The 23,905-nt window shown below is 42.8% G+C and overlaps 2 protein-coding genes across 2 annotated transcripts in view; one reads left to right on the top strand and one right to left on the bottom strand.

Annotated features, from left to right (window-relative positions):
* Positions 1–4,879, bottom strand: part of T265_06844 (hypothetical protein) — a gene marked incomplete at both ends in the record, with an annotated part of 36,828 nt that extends 31,949 nt beyond the window's left edge. Inside the window, 2 exons of the mRNA XM_009172226.1 lie at positions 1,506–1,643; positions 4,034–4,879. Coding sequence (XP_009170490.1) covers positions 1,506–1,643; positions 4,034–4,879 — 984 coding nt within the window. The remainder of the gene's footprint in view (positions 1–1,505; positions 1,644–4,033) is intronic.
* The window catches only part of T265_06842 (hypothetical protein), a gene marked incomplete at both ends in the record, with an annotated part of 34,880 nt that extends 15,038 nt beyond the window's left edge, over positions 1–19,842 (top strand). Inside the window, 2 exons of the mRNA XM_009172224.1 lie at positions 4,585–4,837; positions 19,794–19,842. Coding sequence (XP_009170488.1) covers positions 4,585–4,837; positions 19,794–19,842 — 302 coding nt within the window. The remainder of the gene's footprint in view (positions 1–4,584; positions 4,838–19,793) is intronic.
* Positions 19,843–23,905: the final 4,063 nt, after the last annotated feature.

Raw genomic sequence — 23,905 nt, 5'->3', positions numbered from 1 at the left:
TCTTTGATTCTCTAATCTCGCATTTTAAAAGTTTTCGTCGAGCTTGCAATAAATGCCTGTTCGCTTGCAACAAATCGTTTATAAACAAGGCAACTGATTCGCTTTCCACCATACACCATGTCTTCTTCTTCCCTGTCAGCTGTAATAGCCGCGACTTGTCGTAGTATAGTGGTTGTAGCTGCACAGTTTCGTTCACCGATGATTCTGGGAGTTGGGGTAGGTAGCTGCGCATTGGAGGCGGGAGCTGATCAATTGGTGCGCAAATGTAGCACTGTTGGTGGACTGTTGAGTAGGGGGATTGGGAAGGCAATAGATTGGATGCGTGAGTGCCATTACGGGCGCGACTTGGCCATGTCTAACAAGCCTCTACCTATTGATGTGGCCCATCTCAGGGTTCCAATCCACGAAGATGTCACTGACCAGAGCAGCTGAGTTTGCTGGTAATGGCCTTTATACTTCGCTAGCAAGTCATGTACGCAAAGGCTACTGACTAAACAATTTCATAACAGAACACAAGTGTGGCTTAGATTTTAGATCCCCCATAGAAAGGTGGTCCTAGTAATTGTACCTGTTGGAATTCACCATTATCTATACCTGAGTGTATTTGAACGAAGTTGTGGTAATTGAGATAGGCAGTGAAAGCTTTTTAGCGATGAAGTTGCGAGCGTACACAGCACGCCAGTTACTACCCCAGCAACCGTTGTGAGATGTAACGAAAAGCAACTGCTATCTCGCAAACCAATTTTTCACCATAACGCTGTCGCTGCTTACATTGTAGGAACCATGCATTAACAATCTACCAGCAGTTTTGTCCTGCAGTCACGTTCTCCTAAGTTTGATGGACTATTTTAACACTAAAATAAAAATTAACGGAAACTCAATCAGATTTTTTAAATGAATATGTCTGCATACGACTCATGTTTGCCTGCTGATCATCAAACCCTCTACGGAGCTGTGCAACAATGATATTCGACTTCTGTCCAACTTCCCAGACGGCCTCTCTGCACGGACCACACAAAAATCCAACTTGATTCACACTTGCTCTTAATGCAATTGTGGCCTCAGCAACCGGGAAAATTTTTAACAAAGGGGATATGTGCCTGACATTGGTATCTCCACCTGGTGGGTGTCACTGAGAGTTAGTCATATCCCGCTCGTGCAGTTTCAGGTTGCACAATTTCACTTCGTCAAATTGTTAGTTATTTAGGTGGGTGTCACTGAGAGTTAGTCATATCCTGCTCGTGCAGTTTCAGGTTCTACAATTTTGCAACGCCGAAAAAGGTGCACAGAATATGTCAGTAGTCTGGCGATACATTCACCGTCTTTAGAGCCGAGTGTGTGTAGGAAGAATACTGAAAAGACAAACTCAGATTAGATGGGACACTGTTCGTACGACGTGGTTGTACGTTATTACAGGACGATATATACATATATAAGGATAAGGGATTGAGGAGCGGCGGTTTGCACATGAGCTTCTTCAAGATCACGATAAAAGTGGTACTCACATTTACAAATTCTTCTTGATTATACGACATGGGAGTCTCTTCCGCCTTTCTTGTCTCATACAGTGGCACCAAGGACTGTCTCAAGGGCTCCGGCAAATGGACCGCCAGATCGACAAATGTGCGGATACAGTTGTGGATCTGCAAACAGTTGCGTGAAACACAAAGCGCGAAGGATAGTTGCTGAATAATACGTGTCTTTGAGGTGGAATTAGGACAGGGAGTTACAGCGTCACCTCGAAAACACATCAAGGTCACCTGAACGTAACTGACCGCTATGAACACCCAGCATTGAGCTAAGTCCCCCTGGGATGGCATGATGTGGGGTTTCCATTTACTTTTGTGAAATGCACCGAACACATGGTGAACTGAAGACCAATTTTGAAGATCAGCATAGCATTTGGTCACCTTGAGATGCGCGTCTACCTGCTTGTGTACTGTAGTGCAGTACAACAGCGTAACCTGAACATTCTGTGAGTGAAATTTTCGGTTAATTGCACTACTTCCCTCGAAATTTGTGCATAAGATTGTCCATTTAAAGTGAACAAATCCTCTTGTGAACATCGAAGTTGTTTAAAGAGTAAATGCGTATGGAATGCAGCACAGCTTAACTATGACCATTTCCTCTGATCTGGTCGTATTTGATGAGTGAGTGAGAAGATGCAACACGAAACAAATTATATATGGTTAGAGCCGAAACTTGACTAGCCCTAGATTTTTTCTGTAAATATAGCCTTGACAAACTTTGTTTAAAACTTGTGGAGTTGTGTGGCTTTTGACAAAGGGTTTGAAGAATGACTGTCTCACGGATCCCCGGCATATCCATCTGCCGGATAGTGTCATTAAACCTTGTTCACGGAACATCGCCAGGTTCTTTAGTTCCAGTAAGTATAAGCTACCGTTGCAGGGAATTTGTGGTTTTACACAGGAATTCAAGGAAACTGCCCGTTGAGGTCGATCATGCTAGATGAATAACTAGTGCCGATGTTTGGCGACATGTTCCCCGTGTTTGGATTGAACAATGTCCCGATATAGGCCATGGGACGCGTGACCAGCAGTCTTATCCTCTACGACCAAGAATAAGGGTATGAACACACTACTACGTCTGATTCCACAAAAATCACCCGTGTTTGTCCAGCTACATGCAGGCTTCCAGTAATTCGACAACTATATACCAGCAAGTTCGTGTTGGATAAAAGTTGCCTTCATGATGTGGACACTTTGTGTAAGCGTTATCAGAATTAAAATGTACTACATGAAAATAAAGTTATCGAGTACCGTCATAAGTGATTTCTTTTACGTAACATGCGTCGGCCGGCTGTAGACTTCAGACAGTCGCCTTTTCTAGTCCCTCAGATTTTACCAACTGCTTCCAAAGATTATTTCCGATCCATAGTTTGCTACGCTTTACCTAGAAGTCTGAGTTGTTCAATGCAAGCTTTGCCCATTAGTAACCGGATTCATTTCAGTCATTCGACTAATCAAAGTTAACAGTGTTCGCAAGAACATCCATCCAGCTCCGTATTCAACGAGAAGAATTCTTTCTCCGGACCCTTTTAATTATCGGGCCCTTTACAATCATTGGCGACTATTCAGGCAGAACGGTGAAAATTCCCTAGTAGTCAGATTACCACTTGAATAAGCTAAAATCCGGTCAAGATAGGCATCACATTTGAAATAAAGTTAATAAAATGTCTAACCTGGTCGCTAGGTTTTTGGTCCATGAATTCTGATGGGGTCGGAAAATTACCCCGCAGCACGCTTCTTCATATCCTGAGGTATCAACCAGTTATTTGCTTGATGTTTCCATTCCTCCCACACTAGGCGCTTCATTGAACTCCATTCATTTCTCACTAACCACACTAAAAATTGCTGTACAAGGTTCAAGGTAGCGAAACTAAACTAGACCGAGCTGAAGTTTTATCAGGTAGGATAGCTCATTCACTCCATATGTGCGATGTTAGGGAAGCTTGCCATGATAATTCTAGCTCAAGATCTTCAATATGTGCAGATCAAAAGTTTGCTTGCGTCAGCCACTACGCACAGTCCCAATGTTTTATTTCAACTGGATATAGTTTGATTCAATAATGCAAATTCTAGTGCACGTTCCCCAGGAGGCGAAGGAACCTGACTAACGCCACCATGAAAAGGTGATTAACGAGATCTTCTTATTCGCAACGACACCCGCAAATAGGCTGCGGCGAAAGGACCGTGGAGCATTCTATGGGGGAAATGTAGAAGTTTTGTCTTAATATGAATGGTATTTTTGACAACTGAGGTGAAGGTGCTAACAAATACGTGTTTTCTGACTGTTCATCACAGAATCCTACTGAATGCGAATTTAACAGGCGCAGTTTTTCCGACACCGTTGGTTTCATTCTGCATATGGTGGACTTAGATCAAATAAGCACTTGTTATTAAAAGATTTGACACACTGTACCACATATGAGATTACAATTTCACAACCAGAAAAGAAAACTTCCGGTGATGCTCATACATAGAAAAGTCAGTGAACTGCACCAGTGACGTACCACTGCAGCTTCCACTGTCTTCCTTTCTCTGACCAGAAACATGTCAAACAGTTCAGTTACGCAGTCGCGACGTCGCTTTTGTTCCTCTGCCTCGGCTTCCAGACGCTTAAGTTTATCCTCCTTGCTCTTGATCGCTGCGGCTTTCAGTCTGGCCAAATGGTTGTCAGACCGCATAAACATTTCTTGCTGTAGCTGTGCGACTGTGTTCCGCAAACCACGAACGTACGGCGAGGTTTCACTAAAATTACTGTATTTATGGTTGTTACGCATCAGAAATTCGGCCAGCCTATTGATTGGATTGAAATTCGGATCTGCACCTTCAGAAAGTCTGGCTTGTTCCGTCTGTTCAAGTCCAGTCAAACGTCTAGCTACGGCTTCCTTTAAAATGTGCTCCAATCCGAACACAACTTGTGGCAGAACATTGCCGATAAGATAGGCCCGACTTTCAATGGTCCTCGGTTCCATATTTAGCCACTCGGTAGCCAGTATATCTAGTGAAACATGACGTAGTTGTTTCCTTATTCGAACCTTGTCCTGTTCTTTTTTCTCAGCTGCACTATCAAACAGGACTGCCAAGCCATGGCGTACAAAGTTATCATTAGCGGATGCTCTTTTTACAGTGGAAGTGTTTTCCATTGAAGCAGAATTGAAACTATCCTCCTTAAACATTGTACTGCAGTCTCGTGATTTGGAAAGGCTTATTAGTTCAAAACGGGGTGGCTGGAAGCACAGGGGACGTGGACAAGGTCCGATGTCCGGATACTTTTGCATAGCAACCAGTCTGAAAGAGGCGAACAAATGCAGGTGAATGCGGGTGATGAGTTCGAGCGACCGGCGTTTATTCATTCGGTTACCCTGAGTGCTTTGTATTTATGGATTATGACAAAGCGCCATTTTCAAGTTAAGAACATTTTGCCGATCGACTATACCTTTCAGTCTAATCTACAGCTGACACCCGATTAGTGGAAGTTTTTGGCTGGTGGAAAGATGCATGTGTTGTTGAATTTCCACCCGTGTTTTCTGGTTGAAATGCCAAAAAATATAAAATATACAGGATATGAAGTCATATAATGTATACACGAGTTGCATAAGCTAAAAAAAGCTTTTCTCACCAAACTATTCTTAGCAAGTCTACGAATCACACTTCAGGGACAGAGTGAAAGTACGCACGCGCTACTGAATAAATGCACTTAGAGCGGAACAGCCATCCACACATATTTTTGGTGTCGGGTCTCGAGACTGATGAGATGTCTTGATAGGAAGCTGGAGATGATCGGACAGGAATCCATAGATATGGCGTTCATGTGTTCGGGTGAGTCTGCATATGCTCAACGCTACAAAATCTTCACATCGTATTTGGTATTCTGTCAAAATGCTCTAAGTTTTCCACCAAAACGTTCGGCAAAAAATAGCTAGTCATCGTAACATGTGAAACTGCATACAGTATTTAGGATTGGCAAAAGCGAAAAATAAACACAAAAGTGGACAAATAACAACTAATAATTGGGGTTTCATGGTGATAACCATTCAGGATGAAAACAGTAGCTTTTAAGGTCCGACTGTGATTAGTCACCCACATTAGGTTAATTTCGTCCTCTTACACTGTGTGAACTATCAGGGAAAAGAGCTTATTCTGTCACCACATACTCTAGTATCCTCAAGCAATCTTGCTCAAGAGAGTGCAGATATGAAAATTTGAGGTCATAAACTGAAGAAAGTAAATTCAACCCCATCCTATAGCGATCCCACTGCTATCAAAACACACTAATATGCGCGTGCTTGTGCATAGAATACTCTGATTGACTACGACCATGTTGGACGGCAAAAATTGAGTGTGGGCTATCATCTGAGGTCTCTCGCGGGTTATTGTCTGGATTTTTGCCTTGCAGACACCATCACACAGACGCACTTGCGAAAGCTAGACCAATGAGCCAAGACGGCAGGTAGAAAAGAAGTGGAACACGAGGAATGTTCCACATTTGTGTTTATTTGACTTGGACTCACTTAGTTTCACAGGCCGTTGACTAAGGTTGCTCAGTTGACCACAGCTAACCTAACTTTCACACTTTAGAACCTAGTAAGCCTAAAGCGTTTGTGTTTGTCCAAGGCTGTTGGGTTGTGCAACAGTGCACGGACACTATACACCAAATTTTCATGGTTGCGCCTACATTTGTTTTACAAATGCATACATATTGTATATGTCGTCGCTTTTTGGCACAACTCGCTACAAACTAGCCCATCTAGGTGGTTATAACTCCTGCTGAACGGTCTACCGGAACTTGAGCGAATTTTTCATTTGTGGTAGGTACTACTGGATAAAAAGGGGGTAAGTATTAGACGCGAAATGTACTCAAGTGATTTATAAGTGGTGCTGAGGTCAGAAACTGTTCAGCTGTTTAATTTAAGATCGGCTCTGTACGAAATGAGTAGAACTTTCCTATGCACTTTATTATAAAATGGTCATTTAATTCTTTATTCTGACGTAAAGTACACTGGGCTGTGTTTGGTAAACAGTTTGATCCAAAACCAAACCGCATCTAAAGCAAACTTATGTCTGCCCTCTTTTTGTATGAACGTTAAAAATCAACACAGGATATCTCAGTTGTGTCGTCGAATGACTGGAAGCAGCAGTTGAGAAAAATTGTGAAACCTACTGAGATGTGTGTTTTCATTGTTGCTCACTCAACTTTTTCAAAATGACACGTACGAAATTGTTCTTCTACATTTGGGCTCTAAACACTATCATACACGCAACTGTTGCCCATATGCAAGCTCTTTGTGCACCGCGGTTTATGTGCTACATAGCGTTTATGAACATGAGTATCCAATGGAACAACAAAACGTTTCAATCAATAGTTAATGAGTGAATTGAATTTGTTTGCATAATGCATGCAAAATCCGACGGGAACAGAGAATTTCTGGTCATAGCTTTGATTTCTTGTAAACGGGGAGAGAATAGGGATGATCTGTAACCGGCCAGTGACAAGTAACGCCTCATGCTGCCTTACGCAGTACTTCAGCATTTAATGTAACAGGTCTGACTGTGGGAGGTTTGTTTTTTGCTCTGGATCAGAGTTGACAGTTTTGCTGGACACTTTTGTACACAGTGTGAGCTAGTTGATCAACTGGTTCAGACAAACGAGTGGACGAGAAGATGACCGAACATGTGAGCTTGTTCCTATACAGACAACCAAACCGCAGTTATTGGAAGAAATTTTGAAGGGCACGGTACCAGAGTTTAAATGTATCTGAACTTATGTTTTGTGGCGTTCCTTCTGGTAGCCCAGCACTAAGTCGGAAATGAAGATGCTGTCAAATTTTTAGCGGTTAGTGGTTCGGTGATTCTGACCTAATTTGAATGCAAGTAAAAATCCTGTGAGCAATTAGCCAGTCAAGGAAAGCATACTATTCGATATGTACATGGACAAACTACCCCGAGTATAATGGCCTGACAGGTAAGACCGGCCGCAGTCTGTAAACTGGAAACCACTGGCTTAGCAGTCCAATGTGTGTAGCATTTGTGAATATCGCAACTGCGCTGAGGTTTCAAGTAAAAAATCTTGCTTTTAAAACAAAAAAACATACCAGTGACCAGATTCCAAATGATTTCTCAGATTCAAAACTATAAAAAAAAACAACATGCCAATAGCATCTACGGGACCAGGACGTACCAGAACAATCAAGGTTCTGATAGACGATACCGCGATTCTATGACGCATACAAGATAAAACTCCAAAGACGCGTTTGCCCCCGCAGTGACCACAAAAGTCTGTCTATTGATCAAAACGTCTGCATCTTGGCTACTTGAGGCCCAATCATGCAGCTGATTGAATGGCGTTACTGGAGAACAACCGCACAAATAGCGTATGTTTGTTGTCCTGTAACGTCCTAGATATCTAAGAGAAAATCCGTTTACAGGTCCAAAGAAACATAAGGTAACTACAGTGCGGCTGTACAAAATTAATTCTAACCTGTGCAGCAAATGGAAAACACGTTAAAGTTAGTGTTTACTTGGCCAGCTATTTGAAAAACTTTTATCTCTTCACGACAAAAATATTTGCGGACTCGGCGATATCTGCAAGACCAAAGTGTAGCCTAGAATGCATATATCACATAATAGATGCATTCAGGCAATTGCAGGGTTTGAGAGGAGACCAATAGCTAAATATGCAACGACTAATAAAACGGCAACAAGGAGAAAATCCGGCAACTTGGCGACAGAGACTTGAAACTGAGGAGCTCCACCATGAAACTGTTAGATGAATAGCGAGACGATTTCAACAAAGTGCCGGCTAGGTTACATATAAGGGGCTATGCAGCATGCACAGGATGATATAATAGGGCACACACCTAACTAGATTATGGAGAAGTAGCCTTTTTTGTTAACGGTGAACTCATATATTCTAGCATGTTAAGACAGTGTTCATAGGGCAGATGCTGTGAAATTTATTAGGCCACACCATCATATTGGTGGAAAAAATTTACACTCCAGCAATTTATGGCATTTCAACCAGCACAGAAAAAATTTTAATGCCCCTTCCAAAACAGCAGCCAGCAGCTCATCACAGGAGAAATTGGTATTAACTAATCCACTTGAAATAGATTATTTTAGAACACTCCGGGTCAGTGCAGAGATTGGTGGTTCTATATGTATTGTTCGTGATCTGTCGTTTATCAGCTTTTTAAAGCTAGTGGCGACTATAGAATTGGGACAGTCCCTGGAACAAACTTATTGTAATATGTTGGTCGCCCAAACAGGCCGTAAGACAGATAAAACACGAAGATCCAACAGTCTGACCTTCTAAATAACATAATTCCGGGCAACGTGAGAGATTGCCCAACAATTATGCCAGAGCGTCAGTTAGTCAGGAGCATAGAATCCATGGGAAAAAAGCGAGTGGTACGAAAAATCCCCTCGAAAAAAACAAAGGGACTGCCGAAATTATTGACGACAAGTTGGGGGACTGTGTTTACCTGATGACCCCCAAGAAGGGTAAAACAGAGAAAGCTGTCAGAGTTACCAGCAAACTTATCAGTAGCACATTTAGTACATAACATGTATTGTGATATCTCGCACATCGTACCAAATGAAACATCGGGTGGCGTGGTGCGGCAACTTTAGCTGAGAATACCATGAACAAAATATTCAGCTAGGGTTTTAGGTGAGTCCCGTGTCAAAACCAAATGGAATGCGAATGAGTGTATAGGTCAACTTTCGTTCAATTGGGGTTCATTTAGAACAAGAAGTTCATGAAAATTCTGGGAGATAATCTATCTAATGTGCCTCAGGAAGGGCGAAACAGTTAGCGGGCTGTCCATTGGAGTTTTTAGCAGCCGTACGCCCAGGCTGAACCAGAAGTGACACTCTGCTGACCACGATGCGTTTTATTCAGCTTCAAATTTGACCCAACTCCTTATGCTCGCTCCTACGTAGAAGGTTCCAAAAAGGCTTACCGAACGAATGTATAAACTGTTAAACTGGAGTGGCAGGCAAAGTAATGCAAAAATACGACGCTGTAATCTCTTAAGCTTCTCATCAGTTTTTAAGTAGCCGTGTATCTTTCTGGACTGTAGTGCCATTGCGATGATAGTAAACCTGTCCTCCATAGCGTTGCTGTGGTTACATAGTTTGTATATGTATATTTAAACGATGTTTTTCGGAAAGTGAGCTCAAATCAACAGTCGAATCCGAGTCCAAAATGAATTTCCACCCGAGTTTTCCAAGCATCAAAGTACAAGTTCCACGTCTGACATAATCTAACAATCGGCTCTCATTACATTTCGGGGCCACCAGTTTGCATGCAAAATGAATCTATAATAGAATCAAAGGAGGATTTAGACCTGATATTTGGGTGCATGGTTGATGCCTTAGAAGCGGGTAAAATATATATACACCTCCGTGTACCCAATCAAACGCCAAACACTGTTCTCATAGAAATGGTCGTCATTTTTAACACAGTGGAGTTTTTGTGTATCCTTAGCCGGAGAAGAATGCCTCAAATTTCTTTGAGCTTTTTTGCGCTTTTCATACGCATAACGTTGGTTTGTCGGAGTAGACAGATAAGGAGTAAACGTTTTCGCAAAACTGGTGAACCACGTCAGACTTGCGCACTCTCAATTGTCGTTTAATTTTTATTCACAGTCATGTTGCGTACATTATATTGAATCTAAGCATCAAAACTGGCTCTAGTAAAATATTAGAGGGCGTTATTTATGCGGACAACTTTGGTTTGTTGTTTGAAGGCTTTTGTCTTCATGAAGTGATTTATTAAGCATTTTTAAGGTGAATTTATCTTCAGGCATGTGCTTTGCGCCTTCAAAATCAGAATCATTTTTCAGAAAATTCTATACCCATGTACTTTCATAGTGATTTAAACTAGAGAACTTTAGGTTGTTGACAGGTCCACTTATCATTTTGACAGAACAAGCTGTGTGTACCGTGATGGGTGTAATCAATATGCGCATGAACAAGGCACAAGTAACGCACACCATTACATAATTTAATGAACCAGGCAACGACTTTGTCAAAGCTGGATTATTGTATATATAAGATAAGTGTAAGAGACACTGTTCGCAAGATTTAACCTCCAGACTCGAGGACTCTATGTGCATTCAAATCTTCATTTACTACTGTCCCGATAGTGTAGCAAGATTTAATTAACCGCACCGAGTAAACAACATAACAAAGCGTAGGTGGGCAGATGTCACAAATATTGGAATGTGAGATTTAACGTATCCGTCTAAAGTGGCTGACACCTGTTTTATGATTATAAGATAGCTTAGCGGTATGGCGCGAACTCAAACCCAACATTAGCATTCCGAATTTTCCTGCCTAGACTTGAGCAACTTGGCAGTATATCGGTCTTTGTACCCCTAATTTGTGGCACGGCATCTAGAACAGAAAAACCCTTAGAGCTCGACCATTGTTATTAATATTTTAGGTGTATTACACGTATCCAGGCGCCGTCTTCACAAGAAAGATCTGCCTTCCGTTTTAGAATGCTGTTGGTGACAGGATTGGAAAGGACAAAGTATAAAAAGAATCTACATTTCAGCCGAGCGCCAAGGGATTGTGAGTCTTCCTGTGCACCAAAACTATCATTTGTGTGATATGGCACGCAACTGACCACGTCGCAAATATCAATCTTTCCTAGCCAGACCTCTTGGCTATGGTCTGCATTTTTACGTAAGCGGGTTTCTTACGGATGCCGACTTAATTCCCTAATGGTTCTTTGCTTTGGCAAGATGCACAGATACGTATGTTTTGTTGTTTTTAAGGGATGCGGGCATCTTGTCCTCCATCATTTTTCAGAATGACATAGGACTCCTTCACACATTGTCTTCAACAATTTCCTTCCAATTTTCTTGAAGCTGTACGGAAATGCGCATCATTTTCTACTGCTGGCACATTTCTATCATTAACAATACCGACAATGTTGAAAGTTTTCTAAATTAATGTTGCTCAGTCGAGTTGATATCATAAAAATACAGCACACATGGCAATTCCGTTTCACTGGTTCAAAATAAAAACTATTTTATGGTGCCCACGCACCGCAATCTAAGGAAGTAAGCTAACGTCTATCTCACTTTGACCAGTGACAAGATATTGAACACTGACGAAATTTCCGTCTACCAGCCGCAATGAAATTGGGGCACTTCCAGCGGATATCAACGCAGATCATTAGATGAACCAAGGCAAGCATGTAAGAACAAGTAATACATCAAGGAATGTCTTCTGGATAAAACCCGAAAATCACAGATAAAACCGAAAATCTATTAGGTTGTACTGCTGTGAGCAAAACAGCACTGACCCACCACCTACATAAAACGCCACAAAGAAAACCTAGGCATACAAATTGAGGACTTAATACTACATTAACCGGCACTATGTAGTAAAATAAAGGGCTCAGACAGACACTCAATGTAAAAAAAGCCTCGGAAAAAGTGCAAAAAAGTGCTTAATAGCGTAACAAAAATTTAGCAAAAACAGTTAGGAAGACGGCTATACGGATGAAAACTCGTTACACAACCATAATTCTGTTTTGGAAAAATATGTGAAGAGGTATATTTCGTTTTTGATTGCATTATGAACCAGCTGTCAAGATCAGTTATCGTCCGAATGGCCAGTCACTGATATCTCCTCATCTATGGATCTTCCGTACTACAAACTACTACCTACCTACGCCTGGCTAGCCCCCATATAGTGGCATATACGTCGTGTTCGAAGACTCATCCGACAGTTTTGTCAAGTATCCAGGACAATATGTACCAACGCTTTTTGATATGATGACTTGTGTAGTTTGTCCTACGTTTATTTATTCACACTCTTCTTATTCAATTACTTGGTGTTACCTTTGGGGATTGAAATAAATTCACTAGCAGTGTTTTAAAATGTTGACCCAGAGTTGCTAAACTCATGCGATTGGGTCAACTGAGATTACCTGCATCTAAATTCTGTTCCAGTCTGTCGTCCAAACTCTCAGTGGATATGAAGCAGTCAAATTGTTTTCTCCACACTTAGCTGATGCACGGAACCAGCTGTGTCTATAGCAGGCTAGTGGGAGTAAGTGCACTTTCCGCTTTATTGTGGAACCACAATTCAAGTTATTTCCTGAGGCGTACAAGTTTTATCGTGGAAATATCTGGCGTACTAGTGAATCTGAGTTAACTGAATGCTCCTTCTAATCTCTGGCCTGTGTATTTGATCCAAAGTCTGTTGTTTCTCTTTGGTGTACGGCGTGTTAATGCTGCCTTAATTCACTTAAGAATCAAACTACTGCGAGGGATAACATAACGTAAATCCTTGAGATTACTGCTTAAAGCATTTTTTGAGAACTCAAAATACACCCAATCGTTTAATCTATGCGACTACCGCATTATTAGAGATTTTCGGTAGCTTTTTAATAGTACGACATGACCTTATTCAACTTCCATCCGTGGGATGCGCTCAGCTCTTCTGTTTTATGTTTCCATCCCGCTCAGATGTACTATAAATAAGGTTTTCAGATTTGCGTTTGAGTGGCATTTTTCACCTTTTACACCACCACCTTGGCCGGCTTACAGCCCTCAGATGATCTTCAAGTTTTCTATTACTTTGTTGCCAGAAAGACACAACATTTTGGGGCCACCCTTTAAAGTACAGCCGCAACCCATGTAGCTACAGACAATTAATATCCACCACCATATTTGGCAGCAAAACCAGATGGAAGCACTGGTGTTTTACTGTCGTGCAATCGCGTCAGTATATACGAATAAAGTTGCATACTGTGAAGAATAAACACATGGAAGAGAGAAGATTAGTTTTTAGACAGCAGCTTGCATGATTCTAGTTTGAAGGCTTTCTTCTTGGTAAACTTACAGTGTTAAACGATGTACGCCTGGCAGGTCAGTCATCATTTACGCTATTACTTGAATTCCCTTCTCTCCGTGAGGATGTCAGTGAGTCAGTGGTCATCTATGATTATGGAATCGTCGTTCCACAGCAATACCAATATCTTACTTTTCTCACTTCTGTGGTCGTATACTGAGGTAAGTTACGGCCTTCCGAATTTTAATCACTCTACCTACATTAATCTGCCTACCATCCGGTTACTAATCTCCCGCAGCAGTCTGTACTCCGGACGCAAGTTGTCTCATTGTCTTCCGTAGCATAGGCGCTGTGTTAACATTCATGTGATTCTACACGGTGCTCGGAATATCTAACTACACGCTCCCAGGTGCATATACGACGTATTCCTCACCTGCAAAGTGATACTTTATTTGACAGTTAAACCATCCGTCATCACATGAATGTTGTACCCATTCAAAACCTATTTGTTTATATTCGGTTTTGCACTGCTCACAATACTACTGGCTTTTTATATAAATTGGTGTGCTAGTATTAGGTATTAGAATTACCTTCAGAATTCTGTTCACTGTGCGCATTAGATGTTGATTACTTTTCCTTGTGTATCAGTGTGTGTACGTGCATGTATGTACATCAATGTAGGTGATCAATCCAAAATTACCACTCATTATAGTCCGAACACCATTGTGATGAACAAGATTGATAATCTATTCATCGCTTTATTCATTATTCTCTTATTTTAATATTCCGTATGCTTTATATATACGCCAATTCGAATACCTACGTGCTATTTGTTGCGCTGATCTGAATTATGGATTTCTAGTTCGTCTGCTTCTACCGATATATATATCGCACGTATACGTGCGAAACTTACTTCTCATAACTATCTAGGTCACTGAGCTGCTTCCAAATCCGAAGGCAAATAATAACTATCAAATTAGAGGGAATGTGACCCGAATCCGAAACTAATTACAGGTCAAAATGGGATGGTGCTATCACCACAATCTCGTCAACAATCTCTTGTTTGTTCGTCCCTTACAAATTGGAGCCGCACGATAAATACCTCATTTGCGACTGCATAGTTACACATACTTGCAGGATGGTGCATTAGGCATCACTGATTTGTGATAAAAACACTCGAATCACATACATTTAAAAACCATGCAAGTCACCTAGTATTATGTTTAAAAAACTATACGCCTGAAACAGGCGGTGAAAAACGCTGCTGCAGTGCACTAAAACCTAACTAAGGCTATTTGCTATCAAAATCCTACGAAGTCTTTCACGAACTACTCATAGGTCACAAAAATGAAAAGTCGAAAAATGCGGTAACAATGATATTGGTCGAAATTCTCGAGTTTTTAGCTTATATGGTGCGAACGTTCTGAAAATTCAATGGCTGTAGCACCTTGCACATCATGAGAGGCAATATTTGAGATATATAGTGAACCTTCTGCGGAATTCATAAAACAAGAGCCACCCAGTCTTCACCTGTTCGTCTAATGTGTTATTGAGGTCAAGGCATTTATTTTACCAGAAGCATAAAAGTCACAACCTACTGGGCCTAACTGACACCATCCAACTCCAGTTCAAACAATGACAATTTAGCCAGTCATAGAAGTTGGTGCTCTTGAATTGAGTGTTTGCTCGTTGATGAGACCTAAGAGTTATCCCTGAATACTGTGATGACACATCCGCTAGAAGTCCTGGTAAACAGGGATATGTAAACTGATACACATAAATAAAAACCGATGTAAAATATTGCACGACAATATAAGAAGTTATTACATTACGCGCCATTTCGTAAGTTGCTATGGCAATCCTGTCAGCGAAATGATTCAACAAAAGGTTCAAATACGAAAGTGTTGTAAGACATCTGTGGTTCAATCTCAGGAGTGAACTCACCATACCGCTGGGTTCTCCACAATGGTGGTTTCGGTTTGACGGACTTCCCACAGTGCCCATCAATACGTGCGTTATCACACTATATTAGCTAACTGGGGAAAAGATCTTCCATGGCTAAAAATTGCTGACGGTTATCTCACATGTGCATCTCTACAAGTGTAGCTCTCTGTGTAACTACACACGTGTGCGCTCGCACACAGGCAGCGAGTCAGGTACTAGGTAGCAGTCAAGGAAAAGTGAACTTGTTTCCAGGGTCACGTCCTGTCGGAATTGGGAACGCCGATGATGGTTGTTTGGAAAACAAACGCCATGAACTGCGCCAGCCAAACTTGAAAGTGTGCATATGCAACCGCTGAGTGGAGAAATACAAGAACTACTAGATATTGTTTGGTTGCGCTGTTCCAGGCGGCTATGATGGTCTGTGAATATAACCGGAGAAACATGTGAGTGTTCGTGTTTTCCTCCAAGATAAGATATTCCGCTTGGATTATCCATTTTGAGATCTGCTGAAGATCCGAGAGGCTTTGCGCACACTAAAACCTACGGCCCTTCAGACTGTTGTGATGAATGCATGAACTTTCACTCGTTTCCATCTATAATAATGACATGCGTTAGAGTTATATAATATAATATCACAATAATGTTTATTCCCAACTTGTGGATGGCATACCATCAGGTAACATAATGTTACGGTAAGAATAAATGCATGACCGGCGGGGATGTCGGGCACACATGTTTAGAAAAAGGGACAGCACCATAGGGTACGGGCATTATCCGATGTACACCTGATCACCACTAAACCGGCACGGCAGGAAATCGCAGTTCCTCTGTCACTGGAGATAATATAGAGCAAGATAAGATCGTAGGGATTTGAAAGTGGCAGGCAAAAACAAAGCGGGCGAGGGAAAAACGAGAGCCTCTCTGCCTGACAATTGACAAGGAAAGTTTAACGGTGAAAAACGAGGAACTGGGACATCGGATTGGGTGAAACAGCAAAGTGGGTGTCATCCAGCTAATCATGCTGAACTAAAACCCAAAACCTACTCTATGGCCTCGTTGCCTTGGACTGTTGTGCTCATGGCCAGGGTCACAAAAATTATATGTGGGGATGACGATGTGGAGGGATTAGCAAGGCGGATAAGCGTTAGCGGGATTCATAGAAACATGGAGTACAGTGGAATTGTAGAGACTTACTGGTGTCGCTATTTTGGAGTGGAGCATAATAGGTCTTTGGAAGAGCGAGATGATGGCAAAACGCGAGCCGGAACACCAACTGTATATAAAGATATTGAATTTTGTGGAAAGCACAGACACATTATTGGTTAAGTTCGGACGGATAGCTCAGCAGGTGTACAGACTTTACAGCTTTACAAGTGTACAAACTTGGGTAGATGAGTGGATGGGATGAGGTTGGTAAAGCATGGTGAGTTTGAAGATACATCGAATGGGATAATGAGCATTAATATGCATAGAAGGAAAAATTTGACGTCCACCGCTATTAGGGTGATGAAGACAAGTGATTATATGGAACAGGATATAGAGGGATTTTTACTTAATAGACTACCGACCGAGGGTTTGGTTTGCCAACATACGATAATAAAGTACAAGAGGTCTATTAAGAGCCAATATAATCACGGCGAGTGGGGATGAGGTTGGGGAAATCAGATGTATAGCGGCTGACTGGGGTGAACTTCCGAGATGACCGGTGTGTGCACAGTGCTTGGAGCAGTCACAGAGCCCTGAGAGCATAAGGGTACCGTGAGAGTGTCAACGTACGTACTGGTGGTTGATGGTGCAACAGGTTAAGGTACGACAGCATACGGAGGGTCGAGTTTTTGGGGATGCCATTTAGAGTGCGCTAGGTATCGCGGCCTGAATAAAACCTTGAGCCCGAGAGAATATTTCGGGGGAGGCGGAACACGGAAAGACAACAGGCCAGGGGGCCTGTGACGAGAACATGTGTTGTCAACAATCGTTGAGGTCGTTTGACTGGTTGGGAGATGTACCGTATCAGTCGTTTCAACATCATCATGGAGTCCTACTGAGTTGATGGGGGCATTTACAGTTTTCACGAATTTTTAAGCAAAAGTCCATTTGCAGTACTGACAGAGGACTCAGGCTTTTGTAAAGCTGCTAAGTTAGAGGATGCTGAATAGTTTGATGTGGATTCAGTTTTGGGAGTAATCACGGAACACTCACAACTAAAGCGCAGGTATGGAGCGTCAACGCAAGTACTGGCGGTTGGTGGAACAACAGGTCAAGGTAACGTTTTGGTAAGCTGTCTTCGTATTTGAATACAGGAAGCTTTGATTTTCATGGCTTGGAATTTTTTGGTGGAGGAGAGAAGGGCCTGTGATGTTAGCAGATGTGCGACATCCTCTTCGTCCAGGAATGACATTATTATTCATCTTGGTTAGACGTGTTCTGAGATTTTCCGGGTCTCTCCCGGCCTAAGAGAAGAATGTTTCCAGGTTGCGGAGGCAAAGATATGTCGGCTAGAACTACCGAACTATCTCAGGTTGCCTGTGATATCGTATTTCCCGGCCTCGGAAGGTGAAACGGTTTGAAACTGGGTATTTTGGCTGTGAGCTGCCTCTTTGGGCATACTGTGGGGATAGATAATGGAGATTCGGGGTCTAGCAATCGCTTAAAGGAGGATGACGGAAGCGGTGTCATGATGTAATACTTCGGAGCAGGTTGAGCGATAACTAGTTTGAGGGCGAAAGGTTGAGGGAGCTCTAGGCGAGTAGGAAAACTCCGGATTGTATTACGAGGGCCACAGTCAATCTTCGCCACCTATATGGGCTGGTAGTTTAGGTAGGACGGTGAAAGCGTTGGAAATTGGCGCACGTCGGCAGGGTCGGTTATGTAGACGAGGAGTAAACGCGTGGGGGCGGTTGAAGAAAGGAGACCTGTTGGCCCTTATGACCACAGCTTATTGGGGAACAAACGTGAAAAAATAGTTATCAAGTATAAAATGTGATTAAGGACCTATGCATCGAAAAGAACTTAAGAAAAGGTTTCCGCAACACCTGTCTTTGAAATTTGAGTTTCGCGGATCAAGATCTTTGATCTCTGTATCAGATTCAGTCTTTCAGAATGCCGGAGGTGTCATGCACGCGTGAAACGCTGGTGTCCGATTCGACGCGTGTTACTGTTTTATGCACAGCGGGTCACACGGCTGTTTTGATTTCGCAGTTAAAAATTTTATACAAGTGAGTCTTAGCCCGAGGGAGCAATACCGATTGCCGTTGTTTTTTCCTGTCTCAAGATTCTTCAGGTTAACAAGCCTAGGGAGACCCACTCTGGTGAAGAGGTTTTGTCCTCACCCAGGTGAATGTTGTATCTTTGTCATGAACCAGTAAATAGCCTCCTGCATAATATTACCGCGAGATTACGAAATCATTTGTTGGGTTGGGGAATACTAACCAAATTCAGTTCAACGTGCATACCACTGCGGGTTTCGTAAATGTGGAAAACGTCATAATGACCCATGGACTGTGCCTCGGATTCACGTTAATGTCCATGGTATATGCCATCGTTCGAACGTGGCTGCGAGCGGCTAGCAGTGTGCTTACCGGGATCACGGATGAATGTGTCTGCATCGCGCTGGAATCCTGGGCCCCTAAAAAAGATCGAAGTTCCCCTGACGCTGTGTATTGAGTGCAAACAGAGTGAGGTGTAATTTTACTTTGAGATAATGCGCAGACAAAAAGTAAGTCGCCGAAATTATGTATACAATATGGCATTGTTCGGCATGCAGCGGGAGGGTTGGACTTTCTGCTCATGGCTGTGAATAACTATTTCTGTCTTCTATCCCCGTTTCGGTTCGAAGTACCGGAAAACACTGACCACAAGACCTCGGCAGCCATATTGTGAACAATCGAGCGCGAGCGCGAATGAGAAACGTACAACGGCCTAAAGGTACTTTTTTGAAGGACCTCTCCTAACTTTGGTTCAAGTCTCCCTCACACTGCCTGGCTTTGATAGAAGGTTGTTTTGCGCTACCCATTATTGGTGCGTATGGCACTACGTGGCTCCATTTCAGGGCTGTTTGGTCGGCGCCTAGTGGAGTGAAGTGACCCGGTGCATTGCGAGTATTTTTGGTTTCTTTCAGGAATTTGACTTTTCTGGTAAATCGCGTTTGTGTAAGCCAAAGAAGTTAAGCATCTACACGTTTTTTAGCTTTCAGGCCATCACTATTTATGTGTGGCTTACTCTTTTTTCTTGAGGACAAGTGGCGGACATAGTTTTGATAGCTTCCCGATTGCACTGTATATTTTGGAAATAAAGCTCTGTATTCAAGCATTAGCGCATGTCACATTTTTCGTTAAAGAAAGGCGAACAAGGCATCCGCGCCTTACTTCGAAGACAAAATCTATTAGCACGTAGCCCACAGTGAGCTACACCTTTACTTTACGGATACATCATTTGTGACTGGGTGGCGGACACTGGCTTTCCAAACAGCTTCAAAATCTCATCCATCATTCAATTCGTTTTCTTTTACAGACTTAAGCTCCAGCCAAATGCCAATTACCCATCTAAACTGGATGTTTGAAGCTGAATGCTTTCCTGCCGTGGGTTATCCCATGAATGGGAAAAATTTCAATGGAGGATCGATCAAAATTTTAGTGGCCCAATAATATTCACTCCACTTGCATGCCTTCTACTTGGAACGCATAATATGGCCATGGGATGCTGGTGTACGTAAGGAAGAAAAACTTTTATAGCATTTAAAATTACGACCAACCACTTCTGTCTGCTAGTAACTGCCGCTGCGGTAGTAGTAGTATCGCAACATTTTACAGCACCGGGTAATCCATTAGCTTGTATGGCATACTTTCAGGGCTACTTGGCCTGCTCAATAAGCAAGAGCTCCATTTTCAAGATGGCTGTCACAAATGAGTTATTTTCGAGGGAAAGCCTGGTTTATCCCGAATGGCTAAGAAAAAAACAACTTATAAATTTGGCTTTTTTGGTTAGCAGTTAAAGTAAGCCCATCCGAATCGTGAGATTACTGAAATATTGAACCATTGTAAGGGGGACTTCCCAAGAAATACCGCGTGGATCCAGCAAGCTGAATAGGATCATCATTTAAGCATGTACAAGCATATCCTTATCATCAAGACGCTTTAGGTTGTTTGAAATTTTAACTTGTCGAACCTGAGAGGAAAAACACTGCTGAGAAGGGACACCAAGCTGCAAAACGCACGGAACGTCTTTATTAACTTTTGGTGGGAACAACACGCGAACACCATTTGGAATTTGGGAGAAGACAGCTATCGTCAAACTCCCACAGCCTAGGCTTACCGCCTCAATCGTCTTTCGGAGCTGCGTATCGATTTCCAAAAACACTGCGGTCGACTCGAAACTTTGAGGAGAGCTCCGTAAACGATCTCCCTAACAAGGGGCTGGCTTAAGGAACGACCAAGCCAACTCCAGTTTGCGGAGGGTTGAGTATGGCGGCCATTGTATCATTCTGCTGCAGTTGGTAATGCTTATGGATTATTCACTAAGGTCGCTATTTCCGCGTGTCGTCGAACAGCCAGGAACGCCAACCCAAACGCTGCGACCATTAGAGGAGTTCATTTTGTGTTGCTTAAACTCACAGTAATGGGAGGATCCATCATCTGGGTTCTTGCTCTGGTTTACACAAACCGGCGCTTTTAGCGGAAAAAACACCAAGTAGTACGCAGGTTTTCCACTCAATACACCAAAAGTATGTGACCACACTGAGTGTATCCAACAAGATGCTTAGGGGATGGCTACTCTCCATAAAGTGATCCCTGGCCGCCAAATACGGAGCACGTCTCGAAGTATATTAACTGGTTTTCCCAGATTACGAGCGGCGTGGAGGAGAACTAGTATCCACTTACGTTCTGTATCAACTGGGTTTGGCCGACAGGATATTCACCGACGATCCAGTCAGTACATAACGGGAGCGCGGTTAGAGAATTTTCAATACTAGAGCGCGCACTTTTATGGGACAACAGTTTTATTGATTTCAGATAGGCCTTGCGTGAAATAGGCTTCCTCCGATGGATGCTGACGGCGCATCCGGAACTCAATTCGAAACATTTTCGGATGACCATAAAGTTTATCGTTGAGCTGGAAACCTTACTGCCTGGCGCTGAGAATTACGAGAGTCGTGAAACGCCTCTTCTGATGTATTTCGAGTCAACGGAAGCCACCGAAATAAGGAGCAATTCCGATCCCGTGCCTTAATCCGTGAGTACGTAAAGGGTCTGGGAAGACTGTTCATGAACAGTGTAAGGCGTATTGTATTTAACTTGTGTACAACAACCATAAAGCTTCGGAAAACTTGGGTGTCTGACTTTCCCTCTGCAATTAAACAACAGATGCGGAAAGCACCTCGACGGAAAGCAGACAAATAAACCGAAAAGTCTCATTTGAGGCTCTGGATCCAAACCTGGCGTATCACTAATGAATCCGCTCACCTCTTTGGTGGTTGACCCCTCGGCTCTTCACCTGACGCAGTAAAGATAGTGTTAGTGCCTGTCAACAAACTGCCTCGGTCTTTCCAGCAAACTTCGCGATATTCAGCAGAGGGATTGTCTTAAAATCCATCCACAATCGCACTTACAGAGACCTAGCTCACACCAAACACCTCCGGATACGCGGCTACTGCATGTTCCAAGTTGATCCAAAAGGCGAGGTTGCATGTTGGGCTGTGGTACACTTATAAGCCGTCCCTCTCACATAGTTCGACTTTCCAGCGCGGCTAATGCACTCGAAACATTTTCGGATGACCATAAAGTTTATCGTTGAGCTGGAAACCTTACTGCCTGGCGCTGAGAATTACGAGAGTCGTGAAACGCCTCTTCTGATGTATTTCGAGTCAACGGAAGCCACCGAAATAAGGAGCAATTCCGATCCCGTGCCTTAATCCGTGAGTACGTAAAGGGTCTGGGAAGACTGTTCATGAACAGTGTAAGGCGTATTGTATTTAACTTGTGTACAACAACCATAAAGCTTCGGAAAACTTGGGTGTCTGACTTTCCCTCTGCAATTAAACAACAGATGCGTAAAGCACATCGACGGAAAGCAGACAAATAAACCGAAAATTCTCATTTGAGGCTCTGGATCCAAACCTGGCGTATCACTAATGAATCCGCTCACCTCTTTGGTGGTTGACCCCTCGGCTCTTCACCTGACGCAGTAAAGATAGTGTTAGTGCCTGTCAACAAACTGCCTCGGTCTTTCCAGCAAACTTCGCGATATTCAGCAGAGGGATTGTCTTAAAATCCATCCACAATCGCACTTACAGAGACCTAGCTCACACCAAACACCTCCGGATACGCGGCTACTGCATGTTCCAAGTTGATCCAAAAGGCGAGGTTGCATGTTGGGCTGTGGTACACTTATAAGCCGTCCCTCTCACATAGTTCGACTTTCCAGCGCGACTAATGCACAGGTCTGCGATCCCGCTGAGTGGGACTGATCCTCGTTCCCTGAGCATTGTTTGCAGTTGACGCATATGTTCACCGGTAGATAATCGGATCCTCATACAAACACCTGAGCAACTGTCTTCTAGCCACCACTTCAAGCAACTCCTTCTGGGAAGGGATTTCAAGGCTCCAAAGGCCTCTTAGGTAGAGTTGTAGAGCACCAAGTCCAGCGGACATCTTGCATCTGTGCTGACTAGATTCGTTCAACATAGCGCTTGGACTCAACATATTGACACACTGAATAAATGCCACCCCTTTTGGATTTGGTTATCACCGATAAAAAATAACTTCTTTGATCAGGTGATAGTTAATTGTCCGGTAAAACATAGAGAGCACTGTGTTTGCTTTTGATCTCGTTTGCTTCTGGTCGGCCTAACGCGCAACAGCTAAAAATCTAATAGCCTCAATAGCCCACTGCACCATCTTACACCACCTGAGTACCAATAGCTTGATATCCCAAGCGCAAAACAATTCCCATCCAAGCCTTTCCTACGAGACAAATATGCTCGTATTTATGGACAGTTAACCTCAAGATAAAACGAAGGATGCCAGAGAATTCAGCTTCATGAAACATTTGATCGAGTCCACTACATGATCTGCCGTCCCAAAAGCTCGAGTGTTACGGGGGTCAGGTAGAAATGACACTGGATTAACACGTTCCCAATAGATGAAAAGTTGTGAATAAATGTATGGCCGACCCGCTCTTCATCGAGAGCTGTTTTTGTTTATTTTACTCCAGGATCAGCTTTGGGACCACCTCTTTCTCTGGTCTAAGCTAAAGTATTTAAAATGTGTTTTAAAATCAATGTTTGCAGAATACCCAAAATCCTGGAGTCCCCACGTTGGCGACCCTCAAATAGATACGGACACTGCAAAGCCGTGGTTGATAGACTAGCACATTTCCCTGAGTGCGTCCACATATCACTTGTAGAAGACTCGGCGATCGCCTTTGTGACGCAATACGAGAATGGACAAAATGACATTAGAATGACTGGTACAAAAATGATCCAGTTATCTGTCTCTTTCTAAGCATGTCCAGTTTAGATGAAAGACGCGCATCTGCTTTCACTGCCACGTCACTTTGAGCAAAGGATAGATTTTATGGCAGAAAAACTCACTGACACCCTCATTTTCAAGATGCTATGATAGACA

This window comes from Opisthorchis viverrini (genome assembly GCF_000715545.1).
Source record: "Opisthorchis viverrini unplaced genomic scaffold opera_v5_148, whole genome shotgun sequence".
Classification (NCBI taxonomy): domain Eukaryota; kingdom Metazoa; phylum Platyhelminthes; class Trematoda; order Opisthorchiida; family Opisthorchiidae; genus Opisthorchis; species Opisthorchis viverrini.
The sequence above is the reverse complement of the archived record's forward strand: the minus strand, read 5'-3'. Positions and strand labels throughout refer to the sequence as shown.